The sequence below is a fragment of the Coregonus lavaretus genome (genome assembly GCF_964263955.1).
Source record: "Coregonus lavaretus genome assembly, chromosome: 9".
Classification (NCBI taxonomy): domain Eukaryota; kingdom Metazoa; phylum Chordata; class Actinopteri; order Salmoniformes; family Salmonidae; genus Coregonus; species Coregonus lavaretus.
In genome coordinates, this window is record NC_139996.1 from 37,062,166 (window position 1) to 37,084,948 (window position 22,783).

Sequence of the window (22,783 nt, forward strand, 5' to 3'; positions counted from 1 at the left end):
TAACACCATAAATATGGAATATGGTGCCATTTGGGATATACCCCAGACTTTGCCCAGTGTTCTGGCTGAACACAACACTGTGGAGGCTTGGGCCCTGGGCTGTACAGCTGTGTATCGCTGGGCCACTCTTCCAATCATCACCTTGAGCTGAGAACCAACCACCCCACCTCCACCCAGAGGGGCTCCAGGAAGTCTATTTCTATAGCAGTACACCAAACACAGGGAGGACTTCCTGTCTGACATTCCTGACCGGAGTGCCTGCTCCACAGCCAACCCCATTCACTCAATACTTAAACTGTTGTAAACACGACCAATGGCTCGCTCATTCATCACTATATTACGGCGGAAGATGTCACTGCATTGTTAGCTTTAAGACTGAGGACAATGAAGGCTATATTTGAGCCTATGGGGCTTTAAACTCAAATGGTATTTGTGTACCAAAAATATGGCACAAATATTTTCCATATCAAATTTACAGAAGAATATGACACACAAACTGCATGGACTCAAAACAAATTCATCTGATAGGGTACGCTATTAGACCCATTTTTATTATTTACTGGTAGTACCTTTATCAATCAAGTGCATATAAGAATGTTGATAGGTAGTTTATAGGGATAACATCCACATACAGAAAGAGAACGACAGATTGACAGTAAATACATGAAAAAGGAAAAAAATTAATTGGTTGACCACAGTCAGCATATACATTCATCTCCTTTTAGGCTCCTACTAGGATTTATCATCATCATCATCATCATCAGATGAGGCACTAATATTATACTACACCTCCAACACCCACCGGCCTTATATCATTCTATACTCCATTTGACATGCTTGGGTACCATCTTCGTTGACAGGCCCCTGTTATGTTATGCACAACACACCAATATATTTTGAATTAAGGAACACAATTTAACTCGTGAAATGGTCAGTATTTTTATCCTCGTAGGAGATACCACCATTTTTCGAGTACAGTACTATAACTCAACTTGACCGCAATTCTAGTTGAGTCACTCAATTCATGAGTTTCTAGATTAGGTAGGTTTTTTGTCAGGTACAGACTTATTATTTCTGAGAGACAGATTTCTACACTTTAGAGGGTATTACAGCAACGCTGTAGTAGTGAAATAATGTTGTCCAGTAGCTATGTCTGGCTTTTTTGTGTTTGTCTTATGAAAATTATAACTAAACTATTGGGACTAATCATCAGTTTAGTGTTAGGGCTCTTCTGCAATAGCTTTGATACTTATTTAGTAGTGTTTGTAGATACAGATTTATTTAAATCATCCTCTTCAAGTTCAGGTAAATAGTACATATATAATCCAAAAAACACACAAGATGGAGCTCTATTTTAAAGAGCTATTGAAGTGACAAATCCAAGGTAAGGCAAAATATCACCACATATAAAATAATCTCCCAATGGTAATCATAAGAATTCATAAAGATATATATGATATAATAGTGTGTTACAGACTGCTCTCCCTAATGTTCCCACAGCTGTCCTGGTTGTTGGGCTGTGCTTTAGCATGGTTCAGGGGACAGCGAGTCCAGGTATGCAGGTCCAGGAGAACCTGGTTTAGGTTCTCCATCCAGTCCCCTCGATCCTCCCCTGTATCTGCTGAGAACCAGCACCTTAAGAACAGACAGAACATGTAATGAGAATGCTGAAATGTCATTCAAGATCTATGGACCACTGTCTATGAGATACACAGACAGGCTCACTTTAGCAGTATCAGTCCTCCACAAAACATTCATATAGAAAACATTCATGACCACTTGTTGTCAAGCTAATTTAATTTGCTTGTATCATAGGGGAGTAAGGTTGTTACTTTACAGTTCATACCAGACAAAATGATTAACTATGACTTACTTGGCCAGAGCTCCCTGGTCATCCTGTTGTGCAGTCTGGATGCTGCTGACCAGTTCAAAAGTATAGGGGCGAGCACAGGAGTCTCTCTTCACTGGCTTCACACTCTGACTAGAGGAACTAGACAGGGAGATGCTGCCTTCTGCTGCCTGCAAGTACAACAGACAGAGAGAACAGTAGAGAGGAGATAAGGGAATGTTTTTGGAGTTCAATGACCTTACGAAATCTAAAGTTAGAGTGTGACTTTGTATATTCAGATAAGAGAACTTTAATGCCCTCAAGAGGCAATTAATTTTGCAGCAGGAAAGGTACAAACAATTTAGAAATATTAGAAAATATATTAGAAATATTATAAAGTACTCGACAATATTGTTAACATGTATGCAATAAACATAAAATGGAAGTTTCACAATTGTTTATTTTTGCAAAATCCTTCTGATGATCTGAGAGCTTGGAAACAAGAGCTCCAGTCCAGTCATCTCTGTCATAGCTCAATGCCCACCTTGCTGCCCCTGTCATTGGGGTGGTTCCAATAGGACATTTGGTTTCCCTCCAGGACAAAGAAGCGTCGATGCCAAGCTCCAAATCCATTCACCACCTCAAACATGGTCTGGATGGAAGGAGAAAAGAGAACGAAGTGGTGGGCGGAGGATGAAACACAGTAAAGAAAGTATAGAGGACAGGAGCAGGATAATATGCACTTGAGAGATCCAAGTGAATTAAAATAAATGAAAAATAACTCACAAGGAAGCCCTGGTGCTGGACATTAGAGTGGCTCTCACTGTCCAGTTGCAGGTAGATGTTTCCCTCTAGTGGAGATAGGAAGGGCACCTGCACAGAGAGAAGGTGGAATTATCATGACATGGATACCAGGGTTATGCTTCTTGTAGTTAATCTAGCTAGGGAGGTAAACAAAACATGCAGTAGAAAGCAATATGCAATGATAAAGCAAAATGGAAGAAAATAATACAGAGTCATATGAACATAGATTTCAACACACATTTTCATCTACCTATGGAGTCCTCCATCACTGATATTATAGCCAGAGTAGCAAAGACTAATTCTTGATACCAGTTTTGCTGGCCACACACACTCAGAAGCATGAAAGGAGTCAAATGGAGAAGCAAAGAGAAAAGAAGGGGGAAAAGTGAGTGAAAGAGTGAAACCTTTTCCTGAAACTCATCTCCCAGGAGTCTCCTGATTTTGCCTTCAAACTTCATCTGTGCACAAGTGGAGACAGAACAGTGAGGAATAGAGGTAACATCACAAGTGGAGACAGAACAGTGAGGAATAGAGGTAACATCACAAGTGGAGACAGAACAGGGAGGAATAGAGGTAACATCACAAGTGACTAGGGCTGGCACAATTATCGTATAATCGCGTAACCGACAATAACAGTGATTTTTTTGATGTTGTCATAAACATCTTAATACATTCATTTTAGGAGACGGGGAGAGTCAATTTTCTATTCCAGTAGATATAGTTTACCCAACAGTAGTTTTAATTTTTACATGAAGTGGGTAAAGTTGGTAATCATTTTACGAGCAAAACGGCATGGTCGGGAGAAGAAGCTTAATTTCCAAAAGTTCCAAGGGGTCAAAACCATTTGTTTTTGAGACAGGGGTGGTACCAAAAGCTGTGTTATATTAGGTATGTCATAGATCATTCTGAAAGATGCATTACAAGCTAAAAATATTTGTCAACAAAAATTACAATAACCGTGGCTATTTGCATGACAATTTAACGTTACCCCAAATTCCATAATCATCACAGCCCTACAAGTGACCCCACCCAGACAGTGGAAAACGTTATTAACAACATGAAAAAACACACAAAAACAAACAAAAGTCACGTGAGGAAATGACAACCATCCGATCTGTATATCGCAAATGAAAGAATTACACTGGGTGGAGAAATCAGAAAAAGTAACATGAGATACAGTAGATTCAACCAAATAGATGAAAAGATGTTAGCGCTCATCCTCAAGTGACAGTGATACAAGCTGGCAATCAGGTGGTTCAAAATAAAAAAGGAGGCAAGATAAAACCATGTAATTGACTGACAAAACATGCATCCCTACATCTTCCCATACTGTAGGAGTGCAGGTACAGTAAACATATCTGATACACAATCATCCAGGCTGGAGCACTGCAGCAGGTGTGGCTGTGAGACAGGCAGCCAGGTGAGATGAGCCTACCTTGTCCAGGGGGAACTTGCTCTGGCCCAGGGAGGCCAAGGAGATCTTGTGAGAACCAACCAGAGAGAAGTTGCTGGTGCGCCGGGTGTTCAGGGGTGGCATGGTAGAAGCTGTGGGGTGTTGATTCAATCCAATCAAAAACTGTCACCACTCAGGACAAATGTCATCTTCAGATAATATGCAACTAGGACAATAATACTTACATGTCACACTGTGGTTGGATCTCTGTTGAAAAGCAACAAGAAAAAGTTCAGATTAGAAACATGTAACAGGAAAGGAAAAGGGGTATAAATATATGCCCCCACCATTTCAAGTACTAGACAGATAAGAAAGCAGATCACTTACCTTGACGGTGCTTAGAAGCTTCCTTGGGGTGACCTAAAAAAGAAATAAGGTCAGAATTGAGCTTTTGTGCAGAACACGCACATGTATATTTCATTGTCAGCCATGGACAGCATTTCTAAATCGGAAGATGTCGCACACACCCTTGACCTGGTGGAGCTGCGGAGATCGACATTGAAGGTGTTCCCTGAGGTGTGAGACTGAGTAATAGAAGACAGTTTGTAAATGATACATACAACCTGTTAACACATCATTGACCATGTATTGCATTTACTAATACACAGGTTTTAGGTGAGAAATACAGTAATACAGTATGTTCCATCTCACCAGGCTGTAGACCTCCACATCAATCTCAAAGTTGGAGCGAATGTCCTGCCTGAAGGGACATAATACAGTCAGTCAGAGAAAGAGTTGGACAGACGAGGGGTGACAGCCATTTCAGCAGTAGTACAGCAGACATTACACAAGCATCTCCTTTAAGGCACGGACAGACCAGTAGGATTGCCGACCGAGAGTACTTAGCTCCTCTGAACAGAGTGCCGGCCGTAATTTGCTAAACGATTCAACATGGACCCTATAACACATGCGCCGACAGCAAGTGAACAGCAAATGAACGGCCCCCTACTGTACAGACCGACAATCGGTCTGGTGAGTTCTCCTTTACTCCTCACTTCCTCCATATGGAACCAGTGGCGGGACTCACAGGGTGATGGAGGTGGGGAAGGAGATGGTGTCTCCATTCTGGGCGTCCGCTGCCGTGGCCAATGGGGTCGCAATGATGTTGCAAGGTCCATAGCGAATCAGGACAAAGAAATAGTGAGTGGGCCGACCTTTAGGGAGGAGAGAAATATTCAGGAGGGTTGTTCATTAATCATCTGGTATGATTTCGAATGTGTCTTGAGCTGACAATGAATTAATTGTACTTTACTACTTTGTGCATTTAACCCAAACGAGGAGGCAAACAACTCACCTCTGCAGCAGGCAGCAGCAGAATAAATGATTAAAAATAAATGATGCAACATAAACGTCACACTATAAAAAGGTGATAACATGCGTAGCCTAGCTGATGGTAGGTACCTGTTTGTGTGCGGGCAGAGCAGACAAACTCCACCTTGAGAGGGAGCTGGACACGGCTGATGCTGACGGTGCCCCTGCAGGGCTGCTGGGACATGCTGGAGTCCCCCTCACCATCACCCCCCTCAAGCTCCTCAGAGACTGAGCGCCCCCTCTCCCTCAGCCTGGCCACCTCAGCAAGCAGGGCTGCCCGCTTCTCACCTGACACACAGCAGAGACAGACAGAGGGGACACAGTCAGATGATCAAGCAAAGGGACAAATCAAGAGGTCCATCATACCTTCCAGCATAGAAGTATACAGGATAAAAAAAGAGCAATAGCAGTGTGAGAGAGAGGAGGTTGACGATTACACACTAATTCAGCAGAAAAATTAGGAGAGGGGGGAGAAATCAAGTCATGGAGCTAGGATAGTAGATAGAGACTCACAGGAGACGAGCAGCAGTTTATCAGCCTCTGCCTCCTCCAGGGAACCCCTGCCGTGGTCCTCGTCAGTGCAGCAGCTCAGGGCCTGCAACGTCTGATTGATGACCGTCTGCAGCTTGGCAGCATCCTCATTCAGAATCTGACCAATCACAGGAGGACAGGATATTCACTCCACCCAGCCAAACTCATTTAAATACTCTTTCTTTACATTGACCACGTTTACATGCACACCAATATCCCGTTATTATTCGGGATACTCAAGTATTCTGTTTTTGAGTTGATGCATATAAACATCATATCCCATTTACAATAACCCAAAAAAGCTTGTATCCCGGTTATGAGAAACCCGGATAAGATGCCTGGGATATGCTGATCTAAGACCGGATATTGTGGCATGTAAACATCTTATCCCGTTTACTGTTGTTTTTGCGGTCTGGGCAGGCTCATTTTCGCATATCATGGGTTTTGTGTGATGATGTTTTCATCTGATTGTCAAACAAATCACTTCAAAAAGTAGGCTACCTGCGCAGTTAGATCCACCATAATTCCATAACAATTTAGCCTACTATAATTACTATCATTTAAATTAAGCTTTGGCTTATAATTTCCGACATTTGGTAGGCCATTTGTTTGTCAACTATAGTTTGATACATGCAGCTTCTCGTCATAACTTGTTGCCCCAGAAAACTAAATAAAGTAGTGCTCACCAGAATAATGTCTAACATCGATAGAATTAATGCATTAGTAATCTATAGTTAACACCGGTAAAGTTGTCCTATTTACCGTTTCATTTAGGGACCCGGGAGAAAAACGCAATAACTCCAAAACAGTGGAAAGATTAGTTCTGTGCAAAATGTCCAAATGTCATCAGTTTGACCGGTTTTAAGGAAATGAAAAGCTGAGAAAACTAAACATTTCTGATAAGACTTCAGTTCGTCTTGGGTGCATATTTTATGTGGCTGAAATACTGTCTGCTTGCATAACAGTAATAATAATAATAATAATAAGCCATTTAGCAGACGCTTTTATCCAAAGCGACTTACAGTCATGCGTGCATAAATTTTTTTGTGTATGAGTGGTCCCGGGGATCGAACCCACTACCTTGGCGTTACAAGCGCCGTGCTCTACCAGCTGAGCTACAGAGGACCAGGATATTCTTTGCAGGATTTCCTTTGTGTGGGCAGTGTCAAAGAGAACACATTACACACACAAGAGATGCTGAAATAAACAAATCACATTTCTCCACTCAATTAACATTTGTTGTATAATTTCACTGCAAGAAATTGATAATTCTGCAGGATTTAATAATATATTACACTACATGTGAGAGGTTATAGGCCTACAGTCAGTGTACATATTTCAGTTACTATTCCATTTAACTCATATGAACTTACATTTGGAAAATTATTTGTATTCATGGGTACAGGGATACTCATGAGAAACAGCTTATCCCGAAAAAGACCTTAAGCAGGATATGAGCTATTATCCGGAATACTGTGCCCATGTAAATGTGGTCAGTGTCAGAGGCATAGCTATCCATGTGGTACATTTGGCAATGCCCACACAAAGGAAATCCTGCAAAGTTTGGTGATATGCTACACAGGTAGTCACTCTCCATGACACAGAAGACACACAGACTAGACTCAACCGTTCCAACAGTCCTACTACAGACCATGATCCTTTCCTTGGTGTTGACACAGGGCTGGGACTTCACAGCGGCACGCCTCGACACCCCTGGGGTTACACTCTGAATGGCTGGCTTGGTGCTCTGTCTCTGGGTGCGGTAGGCATCGATGCTATCAATCACAAAACAGATTGGAGTCATCAATCACAGGTATAAATCACAAGCCAATCATATCTTTTGAAAGATTTTCATAGTCAATTAGTTTTTCAATTTCACTCATGTTAGCTGACCACTGTCAGTTCTGCTTGTCCTGAAGTGTAGACAAGATGACTCACCTGTAGAGAGGGGCACTATCAGCAGGGGGAGTGGTCAGCTCTTCAGGAGTCAGAAGTAGGGATGGAGGGTTGGCTAGCTGATTGGCTGCAAGTCTCTGTGGGCATATCAAACACTTGGATGTATATTTTTTTACGTGTAAAACATTCAAACTTTGAAAGCCAAGATCAATGATATAAAAAAAATTAAAAAACTTGAGTACATTAAATTATGGGCAGAACGATCAATTCAACTCCCTCTTTAATCGAATCAGATGGCTTATTCATCACAAAACTATTTGATGTTGCAGATTATTTTAATGATTACTTCATTGGCCCATGTGGGGATACTTAGGCAGGAAACGCCAACAACGAACAGTGAGCCATCGTATTCATGCATTAAAAAACAAATAATTAAAGAAAAGCATTGTAAGTTTGAATTGTGTGGGAGAGGTGGAACAATTATTGATCAATAATGACAAACCTCCTGGCATTGACAATTTAGATGGAAAGCTCCTGAGGATGGTAGCCGACTATGGCCACTCCTATCTGTCATATCTTTAATCTGAGTCTAGAGAGGAAGACGTTTGTCCTCAGGCCTGGAAGAAAGCCAAAGTCATTCCGCTACCCAAGAGTGGTAAAGCGGCCTTTATTGGTTCTAACAGCAGACCTATCAGCATGCTGCCAGCTCTTAGCAAACTGTTGGGAAAAATTGTTTGACCAAATACAATGCTAATTCTCTGTAAACAAATTGACAGACTTTATAGAGAAGGGCACTCACCATGTACTGCACTGACACAAATGACTGATGATTGGTTGAAAGACATTGATAATAAGAAGATTGTGGGAGCTGTACTGTTAGATTTCAGCGCAGCCTTTGATATTATTGACCATAACCTGTTGAGAAAACTGATGTTTTATGGATTTTCAACCTCTACCATATCGTGGATTCAGAGCCATCTAATATAACTCAGAGGGTTTTCTTTAACGGAAGCCTCTCCAATGTCAAACATGTAGAGTGTGGTGTACTGCAGGGCAGCTCTCTAGGCCCTCTACTCTTTTTTATTTTTTACCAACGACCTGCCACTGGCATTAAACAAAGGCTGTGTGTCCATGTACGCTGATGATTCAAACATATACAGTGGGGAAAAAAAGTATTTAGTCAGCCACCAATTGTGCAAGTTCTCCCACTTAAAAAGATGAGAGGCCTGTAATTTTCATCATAGGTACACGTCAACTATGACAGACAAATTGAGAAAACAAAATCCAGAAAATCACATTGTAGGATTTTTAATGAATTTATTTGCAAATTATGGTGGAAAATAAGTATTTGGTCACCTACAAACAAACAAGATTTCTGGCTCTCACAGACCTGTAACTTCTTCTTTAAGAGGCTCCTCTGTCCTCCACTCGTTACCTGTATTAATGGCACCTGTTTGAACTTGTTATCAGTATAAAAGACACCTGTCCACAACCTCAAACAGTCACACTCCAAACTCCACTATGGCCAAGACCAAAGAGCTGTCAAAGGACACCAGAAACAAAATTGTAGACCTGCACCAGGCTGGGAAGACTGAATCTGCAATAGGTAAGCAGCTTGGTTTGAAGAAATCAACTGTGGGAGCAATTATTAGGAAATGGAAGACATACAAGACCACTGATAATCTCCCTCGATCTGGGGCTCCACGCAAGATCTCACCCCGTGGGGTCAAAATGATCACAAGAACGGTGAGCAAAAATCCCAGAACCACACGGGGGGACCTAGTGAATGACCTGCAGAGAGCTGGGACCAAAGTAACAAAGCCTACCATCAGTAACACACTACGCCGCCAGGGACTCAAATCCTGCAGTGCCAGATGTGTCCCCCTGCTTAAGCCAGTACAAGTCCAGGCCCGTCTGAAGTTTGCTAGAGTGCATTTGGATGATCCAGAAGAGGATTGGGAGAATGTCATATGGTCAGATGAAACCAAAATAGAACTTTTTGGTAAAAACTCAACTCGTCGTGTTTGGAGGACAAAGAATGCTGAGTTGCATCCAAAGAACACCATACCTACTGTGAAGCATGGGGGTGGAAACATCATGCTTTGGGGCTGTTTTTCTGCAAAGGGACCAGGACGACTGATCCGTGTAAAGGAAAGAATGAATGGGGCCATGTATCGTGAGATTTTGAGTGAAAACCTCCTTCCATCAGCAAGGGCATTGAAGATGAAACGTGGCTGGGTCTTTCAGCATGACAATGATCCCAAACACACCGCCCGGGCAACGAAGGAGTGGCTTCGTAAGAAGCATTTCAAGGTCCTGGAGTGGCCTAGCCAGTCTCCAGATCTCAACCCCATAGAAAATCTTTGGAGGGAGTTGAAAGTCCGTGTTGCCCAGCGACAGCCCCAAAACATCACTGCTCTAGAGGAGATCTGCATGGAGGAATGGGCCAAAATACCAGCAACAGTGTGTGAAAACCTTGTGAAGACTTACAGAAAACGTTTGACCTGTGTCATTGCCAACAAAGGGTATATAACAAAGTATTGAGAAACTTTTGTTATTGACCAAACACTTATTTTCCACCATAATTTGCAAATAAATTCATAAAGAATCCTACAATGTGATTTTCTGGATTTTATTTCTCATTTTGTCTGTCATAGTTGACGTGTACCTATGATGAAAATTACAGGCCTCTCTCATCATTTTAAGTGGGAGAACTTGCACAATTGGTGGCTGACTAAATACTTTTTTCCCCCACTGTACGTGTCAGCAACCACAGCTAATGAAGTCACTGAAACTCTTAACAAGCAGTTGCAGTCAGTTTTGGAATGGGTAGCCAGTAATAAACTGGTCCTGATCATCTCTAAAACTAAGAGCATTGTATTTTGTATAAATCATTCCCCAAGCTCTAGACAGCTGAATCTGGTAATGCATGGTGTGGCTGTTGAACAAGTTGAGGAGACTAAATTACTCGGTGTTACCTTAGATTGTAAACGGTCATGCTCAAAACATATAGATTAAATGGTTGTAAAGATGGGGAGAGGTCTGTCCATAATAAAGAGATGCTCTGCTTTTTTGACACCACACTGCAAAAAGCAAGTCCTGCAGGCTCTAGTTTTGTCTTATCTTGATTATTGTTCAGTCATGTGGCCAAGCGCTGCAAAGACCTAGTTAAGTTACAGCTGGCCCAGAACAGAGCGGCACATCTACAATGCATGCCCGTCTCTCTTCGCTAAGTGTTGAGGATTGACTGACTGCATCACTTCTTATGACATTAATGTGTTGAAAATTCCAAATTGTTTGCAGTCAACTTACACAGCTGACACACACACACTTACCCCACAAGGGGTCTTTTCACAGTCCTCAAATCCAGAACAAATTCAAGAAAGCGTATAGTATTATATAGAGCCATTATTGCATGGAACTCCCTTCCATCTCATATTGCTCAAATGAACAGCAAACCTGGTTTAAACAAACAAAAAGATAAAGCAACACCTCTCACTTATTTGACTTAGATATTTTGTGTGTATGTAATGATATGTAGGCTGTGTGCCGTTTGTAAATGTATGTAGTCCTCGAGCTGTTCTTGTCTATTAATGTTCTGTATTATGTCATGTTTCATGTTGTGTGGACCCCAGGAAAAGTAGCTGCTGCTTTCGCAACAGCTAATGGGGATCCTAATAAAATACCAATACCAAACACTTTCAGAATCACATTGAACTAGGTGACCGTGGCACCCCAGTCTGTCTGCAGAGCCTTACCATAGGAGTGACCACAGCTTCCACAGACTTGCTGAGAGGGGAGAGGATGCAGCTGGGTGGGAAGGACAGCAGCTCATCTACACTGGAGTCCAGTTCCCCGGTCTCTTCCGGGTCTTCACCCTCCTCAGCTTTCTCCTTGTCCAACTCTGTGTCCGTTTTCTCCTTTCTGCGCTTCACTGTTGTTATGCCACTGTTGTGATCCTCAGTGTCCTCTTTACCCTCCTCTTCCATCCTTCCCTGGGCAGCAGCTTCCAGCACCTCCTCAAACATCAGGTCAATCATCTCAGCAGTGTTGGTTTCATCGTGAGAGCTCAGCTCAGCCTCTGTGGATAAATCCCCATATGCAGTAAGTTACATTCAGACATAAAAAACGTCACCCCAGCGAGTCTACAACAAGGATCCACCAACTGGCGGTGGTTTTATTTGCCCCCCCAAGTTTTCTGAGCAAAAAAACAATTAAAAATGGTTTTTGTTAAATTTTCATTATTGGACATAAAAGACTGTAAAAACACCAGGAAATCAGCTCCAAGTTATTTTAATTTTGGAAATCTGTTCAAGTATTCCCACGCATAATAGAAAGATAATAATAATTGATTGGATTTATAAATCCCTTTTCTACCAACTGAGGTACTCAAAGCGCTTTACATAGTAGGGGGAAACTCACCTCATCCACCATCAATGTGTAGCACCCACCTCATTGATGCACAGCGACCATTTTTGTGCCAGAACTCTCAAACATCACCTATCAGTTGGAGAGGTGAGGAGTGATAAATGCCAATTAGGAATGAGGGGGATGATTAGGTGGCCATGATGGAATGTGGCCAGGTTGGGAATTTAGCCATAACACCGGGGTGAACACCTCTACTCATGGGATTTTGAATGACCACAGAGAGTCAGGACACCCGTTTTAACATCCCAAAGATGGCACCCTACGCAGGACAATGTTCCCAAATGTAATCAAGGTTTGAAATGATTATGTTTTAGTCAAACAATTGTATCTGTTTAGGCTTCTTGCGGTCAATTCGCAGTCTTCAAATATATTTTTTTATTATGTTCCGGCCCCCTGACCATCCACTCAAAAAGAAATTGGCCCACGGCTGAATATAGTTGATGATTTCTGGTCTACAACATCATTTGGCTGTTTATAGTGTAGAAAAAAGATGAGGTGCAAAGTGGTTGCAGTGACCCATTGAATCCCTTGTTTAGACAATGGCAAAGTGACAGTAAAATTTGACCAGTATCTTTATGACTTTATGCCCAGGTATGTGCGCAACTGTGTGTGTAACCCAAGGTGTTTATGCCTCACCGCCTGCCCAACTTGTGCCAACAACTTAGACATTTGTCTCACCTGACATACTTTCTCTTCTCCAGCTAGATGAAGAGTCCAGCTCAGACAGGGCTGAGTCATTGATCATTTCTGGCTCCAGGATAAAGGTGACTTTCTTTAACCCTCTGGCCTCTGACTGTGCTTCATCAGGCTGTTCCTCATCTGTAAGCAGCTCAGAGTCTCCCTGTTCTCTGTCTGACACAGCAGATGCGTTTGCGGCCTCTCCTGCCTCTCCCTGCTCTGGACCCAAAGGAGAACCCACCTCCCCCTGGTCTTCACCTAGAACAGACTCCTCACCCTGGACGTCATCTAAAATACTTTCTGCCTTCCCTTGCTCTTCAACTCCAGAAGACTCCACCTCCTCACCTAATGGGTCCCCAACCTCCCCCTCTAGTGGGGACCCCATCTTCTCCTGCTCCTCACCTAACAGGGACACAACCTTCTCTTCAACTGGGGACCCCACCTCCTTGTCCTTCTCACCTACAGGGGATCCCACCTCGTCCTCAACTACAGAAGACCCCATCTCCCTGTTCTCGTCGTCTTGCGGGGACCCCACTTCCTCCTGCTCCTCATCTACAAAGGACCCCACCTCTTCAACTACAGAAGACCTCATCTCCTTCTCTAGTAGGGACCCTACCTGCTCCTCAACTACAGAAGAACCCAACTCCCCCTGCTCCTCACCATCTCCTTTTGACTCCATTGCCACAGGCTTACCATCTAAAAAGGAATGGGTCTCATCATCTGACTCTTCACTTACATAGAACTTCACCACCCTCTGCTTCTCACTAAGGACTGAACCCCTTTCCTCCTGCTTGTCACTAGCAGGAGAGACTGCCTTGCCCTGCTCTTTCACTACAGGACCCTCTGCTGCCTCATGTTGTTTATCTGGCAGAGAATTTCCCTGACAAATGTCCATAGTGCACTCCGCCTTTGCCTGCTCCTCAGCCATGTGTGTCTCCTCCACCTCTTGTGGTGGGACATCCATATGAACTGAGGACTCTGCCACCTCACCTGTTGAATTGTCACACAATCTCACACTCCTTTTCTACACTGACATTTGCACAACATTCAGATTCTTCATTTTAGTCCGATTTTTCTCAACATATACTATTAACATATCTACCTCCTAGCTCTTAAACTGTAACAATGCATTTACTTCTCCTCTTGCAGTGTCTTACCGGTGTCTTGAATTGGAGGCTCCACTCCACGGACCTTAGCGAAGACAGGCGTCTCGGTGAAGCTGCCGTCCTTCACCCCAAAAGGTTCATCACCAGTCACATTGAGGTCTGCCTGCTGGACACTCAGAAAAATTAGCCCCCCAAAATACAAGTGAGCATCATTGTTCCTCATGCACACGTCTATGCATCTACAGCAGAAGGTATTCAACCCCCTTGACTTTTTCCACTTTATGTTATGTTACAGCCTGAATTTAAATGGTTTAAATTGAGATTGTGCCACTAATCTACACACAATATCCCATAATGTCAAAGTGGAATTTTGTTTTTAGAAACTTTTACAAATTAATTACAAAGGAACATCTGAAATGTCTTGAGTCAATAAGTACTCAACCCCTTTGTTATGGCAAGACTAAATAAGTTCAGGAGTAAAAATGTGCTTAACATATCACACACTCTGTGTGCAATAATAGTGTTTAACATGATTTTTGAATTACTACCTCATCTCTGTACCCCACACATACAATTATCTGTAAGGTCCCTCAGTCAAGTAGTGAATTTCAAGCACATATTCAAACAAAGACCAGGGAGGATTTACAAAACCTTGCAAAGAAGGGCACCGATTAGTAGATGGATAGAAATACACTGCTCAAAAAAATAAAGGGAACACTTAAACAACACAATGTAACTCCAAGTCAATCACACTTCTGTGAAATCAAACTGTCCACTTAGGAAGCAACACTGATTGACAATAAATGTCACATGCTGTTGTGCAAATGGAATAGACAACAGGTGGAAATTATAGGCAATTAGCAAGACACCCCCAATAAAGGAGTGGTTCTGCAGGTGGTGACCACAGACCACTTCTCAGTTCCTATGCTTCCTGGCTGATGTTTTGGTCACTTTTGAATGCTGGCGGTGCTTTCACTCTAGTGGTAGCATGAGACGGAGTCTACAACCCACACAAGTGGCTCAGGTAGTGCAGCTCATCCAGGATGGCACATCAATGCGAGCTGTGGCAAGAAGGTTTGCTGTGTGTCAGCGTAGTGTCCAGAGCATGGAGGCGCTACCAGGAGACAGGCCAGTACATCAGGAGACGTGGAGGAGGCCGTAGGAGGGCAACAACCCAGCAGCAGGACCGCTACCTCCGCCTTTGTGCAAGGAGGAGCAGGAGGAGCACTGCCAGAGCCCTGCAAAATGACCTCCAGCAGGCCACAAATGTGCATGTGTCTGCTCAAACGGTCAGAAACAGACTCCATGAGGGTGGTATGAGGGCCCGACGTCCACAGGTGGGGGTTGTGCTTACAGCCCAACACCGTGCAGGTCGTTTGGCATTTGCCAGAGAACACCAAGATTGGCAAAATCGCCACTGGCGCCCTGTGCTCTTCACAGATGAAAGCAGGTTCACACTGAGCACGTGACAGACGTGACAGAGTCTGGAGACGCCGTGGAGAACGTTCTGCTGCCTGCAACATCCTCCAGCATGACCGGTTTGGCGGTGGGTCAGTCATGGTGTGGGGTGGCATTTCTTTGGGGGGCTGCACAGCCCTCCATGTGCTCGCCAGAGGTAGCCTGACTGCCATTAGGTACCGAGATGAGATCCTCAGACCCCTTGTGAGACCATATGCTGGTGCGGTTGGCCCTGGGTTCCTCCTAATGCAAGACAATGCTAGACCTCATGTGGCTGGAGTGTGTCAGCAGTTCCTGCAAGAGGAAGGCATTGATGCTATGGACTGGCCCGCCCGTTCCCCAGACCTGAATCCAATTGAGCACATCGGGGACATCATGTCTCGCTCCATCCACCAACGCCACGTTGCACCACAGACGGTCCAGGAGTTGGTGGATGCTTTAGTCCAGGTCTGGGAGGAGATCCCTCAGGAGACCATCCGCCACCTCATCAGGAGCATGCCCAGGCGTTGTAGGAAGGTCATACAGGCACGTGGAGGCCACACACACTACTGAGCCTCATTTTGACTTGTTTTAAGGACATTACATCAAAGTTGGATCAGCCTGTAGTGTGGTTTTCCACTTTAATTTTGAGGGTGACTCCAAATCCACACCTCCATGGGTTGATACATTTGATTTCCATTGATAATTTGTGTGATTTTGTTGTCAGCACATTCAACTATGTAAATAAAAAAGTATTTAATAAGATTATTTCATTCATTCAGATCTAGGATGTGTTATTTTAGTGTTCCCTTTATTTTTTTGAGCAGTGTATGAATACTGAATATCCCTTTGAGCATGGTGAAGTTATTAAATTAGGCCTTGGATGGTGTATCAATACACCTTGCCAGAGAGGAAGGAAACCACTCAGGGATTTCACCATGAGGCCAATAGTCATTTTAAAACTGTTAGAGTTTAATGGCTGTGATAGGAGAAAACTGAGGATGGATCAACAACATTGTAGTTACTCCACAATACTAACCTAAATGACAGAGTGAAAATAAGGAAGCCTGTGCATAATAAAAAAATATTCCAAAACATGCATCCTATTTGCTACAAGGCACTAAAGTAATAATGCAAAGAAATTCACTTTTTGTCCTGAATATAAAACATTATCTTTGGGGCAAATCCAACACATCACTGAGTACCACTCTTCATATTTTCAAGCATTGTGGTGGCTGCATCATGTTATGGGTATGCTTGTCATCGGCAAAGGACTAGGGAGTTTAGGATAAAAAACAGAATAGAGCTAAGCACAGGCAAAATCCTAGAGGAAAACCTGGTTCAGTCTGCTTTCCAACAGACACTGGAAGATGAATTCACCTTTCAGCAGAACAATAACCTAAAACACAAGGCCAAATCTACACTGGAGTTGCTTACCAAGACGACATTGAATATTCCTGAGTGGCCTATTTACAGTTGACTTATATTGGCTTAAAAATATATGGTAAAACTGGAAAATGGCTGTCTAGCAATGATCAACAACCAACTTCACAGAGCTTGAAGAATATGAAAAAGAATGATGGGAAACTATTATACAATCTAGGTGTGCAAAGCTCTTAGGGACTTACCCAAAAAAGACTCACAGCTGTGATTGCTGCTATATGTGTTTCTAACATGTATTGACTCAGGGGGCTGAATACTTATCTAATCAAAAATATATTAGTGTTTTATTTTTCATGAATTTTCACAAATGTTAAAATGTTTCTTCCACTTTGACAAAAAAGGACAATTAAATCCTACTTTGTAAAGCAACAAAATGTGGAAAAAGTCAAGGAGGTTGAATACTTTCCGGAGGCATTGTATATTTCAAAGATTCTGTACCACTATATGAAGGACCAAGTGAACCCTATACCTGATTACCATTCAAGTGACTTGGGGGATGAAAATGACACCTCATCAGTGACACCTGTGACATTTCAAGACACCCTGTTCTTCTCAGAACCAGTTACACTCAGTCCATATAAGTAAACTCACATTCCATGGTTGGAACGGTGGCCACTGCAGTCTCCTGCTACGTCTAACCATCATCCAAGGGGAGAATGAGGAGACGGGTGGGGTCGCCCTCTAATGATCTCACAACAAATATAATTGTTCTATCAGGAAACAAGTACTTGAGCTCAACATTTACATTTTAGTCCTTTAGCAGACGCTCTTATCCAGAGCGATTAACAGTTAGTGCATTCATCTTAACCCTTTACACACGTGGGAATTGGCTACAGTATATTGAAATGTTTCTTAAAGAAGAAATATGAAAATGCATAACCATGGTAGCAAATGAAAGGGAACAGTTTGAAAATAATGGGGAAATTATTAGACCAAAAGGTGAGTACAACAGTTCACCTGACAAGACTGAATCCAAACATTACACTGTTAATTTTATGTGCATTTTACATCTACTGTACTTTTTCTCGCATTCGTTTACAACGAAATCTGAAAATACTCTGGATACATTCAGTAACATAAGACTATTCCTGGAAAATGTGGGGTATCTGCAACATAAAACAACAAAAATTACAAGGGTTTGAGTGAAAGGACTCACTGGTGTCTCCAAGTGACCACACGTCTCCAACGTGTGCACAGTTCCTAAGCAATTGTAACGCACTTTTATGACAAAGAGTTCAACTATAAGGTACTTTGAGTTCTCCTAGCTGTGTCATTGAGGAACTAGAGCAAGCACACTTGTAGTCGTTTAGTTTGGAACACAACCCTGCATACACGCCATCACACAATTACTGTTGTTTATGCAATCCAAAAACGGTCCATTATAAAATCGCAATATGGGTCAGGTGGGCATGATTTGAAAGCTTGTTCCATTGCAAACATCATAAAATATGATCTTACAGTTTTAGGCTTTCAGAAGGCAATTAAGAGAAACAGATCATGGTGAGCATAGAAAGGAATCATGAGTGCATTCCCCCGGCACAATAAACAAACATTGGCTCATTCTGTTCAGAACAATCCAGGGAATGACGCCATGTCATCTTGTAACTGTACAAACATAGTAATCATAAACATTGACACTGTATATAAAATTAGTTTTATGATTTGTAAATGTGAAGTGCACGTTTGGACTCACAGGTGTTCGGCTTGCTTGTATGACATCAAAGCGGTATTTATTATAATCCTCAACGTCTCATCTTTTTAAATACATTGAATCATCTTAAATTTACAGCATCTCCCTCACAGACAACAAAAGAGTTGCAAAAGTTGCCCAATTACCAGAAGGGATGGGGGCAACTTCTTTTTAGCGCGTGGTGCTCAAGTTCAGCTGTCAGTCAAATACCATACAGTGCTGTGAAGCGCAGAGCCACAGCGCTGACGTCCTGTAGAGCAAGTTACTGTACAGCCACTACGTTCCAATTTAGGCGCTTATTAGTGCCCAAATCTGCTGTACATTATTTAAGATACTGTTTGAAGAGGTAAGGTTTCAGGCATTTTCGAAAGATGGGCAGGGACTCTGCTGTCCTAGCGTCAGGGGGAAGCTCGTTCCACCACTGAGGTGCCAGGTCAGAAAAAAAGAGCTTTGATTGGGCTGAGCGGGAGCCACAAACATAACCCTTAACAACAATATTCGTGACCAGACACAAGAGAGAGGGTAATACAAAACTTACCTCAGTCAGTGAGGAATCAGAGAAGCTTCGCTTTAGGAAGACATTCTCTGTGATTGGCTGGGCCCTTAGGAGACGCAGCTCCTCCTCCCTCTCCTGATTTGTCAGACAAATAGAAGCAGTTAGAAATTTCACAGGAATTTTTATAATTGTGCAAGATCAACATTTCAGAATGCATTGCATACCTCTAGACAAGTTCCTGGTACAATTTAAATTTTAGTCATTTAGCGGATGCTCTTATACAGAGCGACTTACAGGAGCAATTAGGGTTAAGTGCCTTGCTCAAGGGCACAGACAGATTTTTCACCTACGTGTGGCACAGACCTGGCGTATGCGGGAGGCTTGTTTGGAGCTGGGCGTGTCGCTGGCCTCAAGTTTCAGTTGTAAGTTGGTAACGGCGTTGGAGAGGGTACGGGGACACCGGTTGGCTGGCAGGGGGCTGGCCTGAGGAGTGGTGGGGGATCTAAACCGCTCCACCCGCAAACTGAATTCTGCCTCACCTGAAAAACAGACCAGATGCTCCTATCATTTAACCACCTTCTTAGTGCAGATGTGTTCTCACTCGCATTCAACGAATGGTAAAGATGCAGTCTTCACATTGGCAAGTGAGAGTGTGGCACACTTTGTAAAGAAGCTTGAAGGTAAATGTGTAAGAATCCTCACCAATAAGATGGTGCTCTTTGAATCCATCCTGGAATTTAATGGATGGTACCCCAGATCCTGGATCAGAGAGGCATCTCTGAGCCAGCACATGCCCTCCTGTAAACAAAACATCCCCTGTTGGAGTCACTGTTTCTCAATGACTACAGATCTGAGTGCTGCATGGATACCGACATATTCTAATTCTATCGATACTGCATACAGGCTCCGAGTTGGTTATTTTAGGAGGGAGCGTTATCCTCGTACCCTGAGTTAGTTGCTGTACTCTGGAGCGGACAGAGCAGAGAGCAGGGGTGTCTGGCTTCACCAGCTCTGCACAGCGGAGGCGGTCTCTAGATGAAGACCTCTTGGTAGGGCTGACGTTCTCCTCGCCCAACACCTCCAGGCGAAGCCTCTTCTGAACATCATTGACCTCTGTAAGACAGGAAAGGGAAGCTCACAATAATAACGGTATGCCGCAACACTGCACTGATGATGGACGACATGAGTTATGACACCAATGAATACTTGTTCAAGCCTTTAATACGAGTCTAAGCCAGGGAAGGGGGGGGGGGGGGGGTTCTACTAAGCTATATAGAATTGTTTAAAGGTCATACCAAAGATAATTTTGCTATTTGATTTTGAATTTTAACACCCCTTGAAGTAGCAAAAATAAATAAAATAACATTTTATGAAAAATTGTATTTGGCCTTACTGCTTTTAGCCCATACAAACGCATTGAATAACATATTCACTACATGGAACAAAAGATAGTCCCGCCCCAAAAAAATGATGTCTCATGGTCTGAAAAACACCATTCTCGCTCTGTCACCTTTCACCGCAAATGCGGAAGTGTTACATAGGCGGATGCGGTGGATTGAGACGCATCCAATGCAAAAGAACAACCGATATCTCCATTTTAAACTGACGGACTTTTATAGGGATTTTTGTATTATGCTAATTAGATTTTCGCGGGGGCTCGGACATCTACATTAGGGGGTTTAACAAGCACTCATGCGCACGCACACAGACACAGTGTAGTTGACACACTCACCAGACGACGATGAGTGGACATTGTCCTCTGTGTCAGACAAAGGGTCTCTATGTCTCTTCAAAGCTGTCGACAACCCACTTCGAAATTCCCCATCCATGATCTTCCTGTAAAATAAACACCAAATGAAGCGCCTAACTATCATTTATGCAACTTAGCTAATTGATTTACTCGGCAGGTTCTGTAACGTTAACTCAGCTGGCTAGCTACAAGCTAACTGGTCTCTGGAGCCTGCAAATAGCTAAATGTTAATGTTACTGCTGCTAGCTGGCTAAGTAACGCGTTAGCTGAACATACTTTTAGCTAGTTACCTAAAATGTGTCGGATATAACATCCGCTTACCTCAACAGAAGTGTCCGTTTAGGTCAAGCAAACAAGTCACGACTGGGCATAAACTGCAGAGAAGATTCAAACGACTTTGTTTATTTGAAGCCTTTCAAACTACACTTTGAATTTCAGCGGGTCTTTGGATGTGCGTCAGTGGTGCGTGAAGAAATTACCATAACTACCATAACTGAGCGCGCAAGACTTTTATTCTTGTGTTTACGGTAGATCAAGTTTCAAGTTTTAATGTCACGTGCACAAGTACAGTGAAATGCCGTTCTTGCAAGCTCCAAACCCCAAAATGCAGTAATCAATATCAATGTAGCACTAAAAATAACGTAAGGTAGAAAAAACCCACACAATAAATAAAGTTAATAAAGTTCCAATACCATATTTAAAATGTGCAGGGATACTGGAGTGATAGAGGTAGATATGTATAGGGGTAAGGTGACTAGGCATCAGGATATATGATAAACAGAGTTGCAGCAGAATAAATAATTATTGTATGTGAGTGTGTGTGCGTGCGTGTATGTGTGTAGAGTCAATATAAATGTGTATGCATGTTATGTGTGTGTTGGAGTGTCCGTGTCCGTATGTGTGTAGAGTCCTGTGAGTGTTCCTAGAGACAGTGAAAAAATAAAATACAAGGGTCAACTCAAATAGTCTGTGTAGCCATTATGTTAGCTATTTAGTAGTCTTTTAGCTTGGGAGTAGAGATGTTCTGGGCTAAAGCTCTCAACCCGCTCCACTGCAGCCCCGTTGATGTGGATGGGGGTGTACTCGCCCCCCCCATTTCCTGTATCCCAAACTTGATGATGGTGTTGGAGTCGTGTGTGGCCACAGAGTGGTGGGTGAACAGGGAGTACAGGAGGGGACTAAACACACACCCCTGTGGGCCCCCTGTGCTGAGTGTCAGCGTGGCAGAGGTGATGTTGCCTACCCTCACCACCTGGGGTGGGCCCGTCAGGAAGTCCAGGATCCAGTTGCAGTTGAAGGTGTTCAGTCCTAGGGTCCTAAGCTTGGTGAAGAGCTTGGAGGGGACAATGGTGTTGTACGCTGAGCTGTAGTCAAAGAACAGCATTCTCACATAGGTATTCCTTTTCTCTAGGTGGGTGAGGGCAGTGTGGAGGGAAATTGAGATTGCATTGTCTATGGATCTGTTGGGGCGGTATGCAAATTGGAGTGGGTCTATGGTGTCTGGAGTGATGGAGTTGATGTGTGCCATAACCAGCCTTTCAAATTACTTTACTTTACAGGGTGGTAGTCATTGTGGTATGAAGCCTTAGAGTTCTTGTCAACAGGAATGATGGTAATAATCTGGGGATTACAGACTGGGACAAGGAGAGGTGGAAAATTACTGTAAGTATCTTAGATGATTAACTAGATGATGAACTTCCATAAATTCATATCTAATCTATCTAACTAACTTAATTAGTTGATAATGTGAGTCAGTGTCATCAACATTTTGCAGTCTACACTGGGTTGTAAATTTAGTCTAATTGCAATTTACAACCAAAACCTAATACAAGTCCAAAACAAAACACATTCTCTACATTTATTTAACATTTATTGAACATATATGTGAGGTCTAGAATTATCTCCTTCACATTATTGCAGAATATCAATGAT

At 42.9% G+C, this 22,783-nt stretch overlaps 1 protein-coding gene and 1 pseudogene across 5 annotated transcripts in view; both read right to left on the reverse strand.

Annotated features, from left to right (window-relative positions):
* Positions 1-22,783, reverse strand: part of LOC311135343 (vacuolar protein sorting-associated protein 4A-like) — a 569,660-nt pseudogene that overhangs the window by 226,249 nt on the left and 320,628 nt on the right. The window lies entirely within an intron of this gene.
* On the reverse strand, positions 519-21,292 carry LOC311134545 (anillin-like). 4 transcript variants are annotated; one of them, XM_084168246.1, is made up of 23 exons: positions 21,173-21,275; positions 20,834-20,937; positions 20,047-20,214; positions 19,804-19,899; positions 19,465-19,640; positions 19,144-19,236; positions 14,087-14,198; positions 11,582-11,904; positions 7,866-7,960; positions 7,579-7,702; positions 5,910-6,045; positions 5,487-5,684; positions 5,113-5,239; positions 4,737-4,785; positions 4,553-4,609; positions 4,413-4,445; positions 4,271-4,292; positions 4,068-4,177; positions 3,037-3,090; positions 2,615-2,701; positions 2,373-2,480; positions 1,874-2,019; positions 519-1,635 (listed from the first exon to the last, which is right to left on the reverse strand). In XM_084168246.1, exons 2-23 carry the CDS (start codon positions 20,928-20,930, stop codon positions 1,470-1,472), a joined length of 2,577 nt encoding a protein of 858 aa, XP_084024372.1. In that variant the 5' UTR covers positions 20,931-20,937; positions 21,173-21,275; the 3' UTR covers positions 519-1,469. The 4 variants fall into 4 exon arrangements, with proteins under 4 accessions (XP_084024372.1, XP_084024371.1, XP_084024374.1 ...); XM_084168245.1 differs by having other exon boundaries at positions 14,087-14,201; positions 21,173-21,257; XM_084168248.1 differs by lacking the exon at positions 3,037-3,090 and having other exon boundaries at positions 21,173-21,292.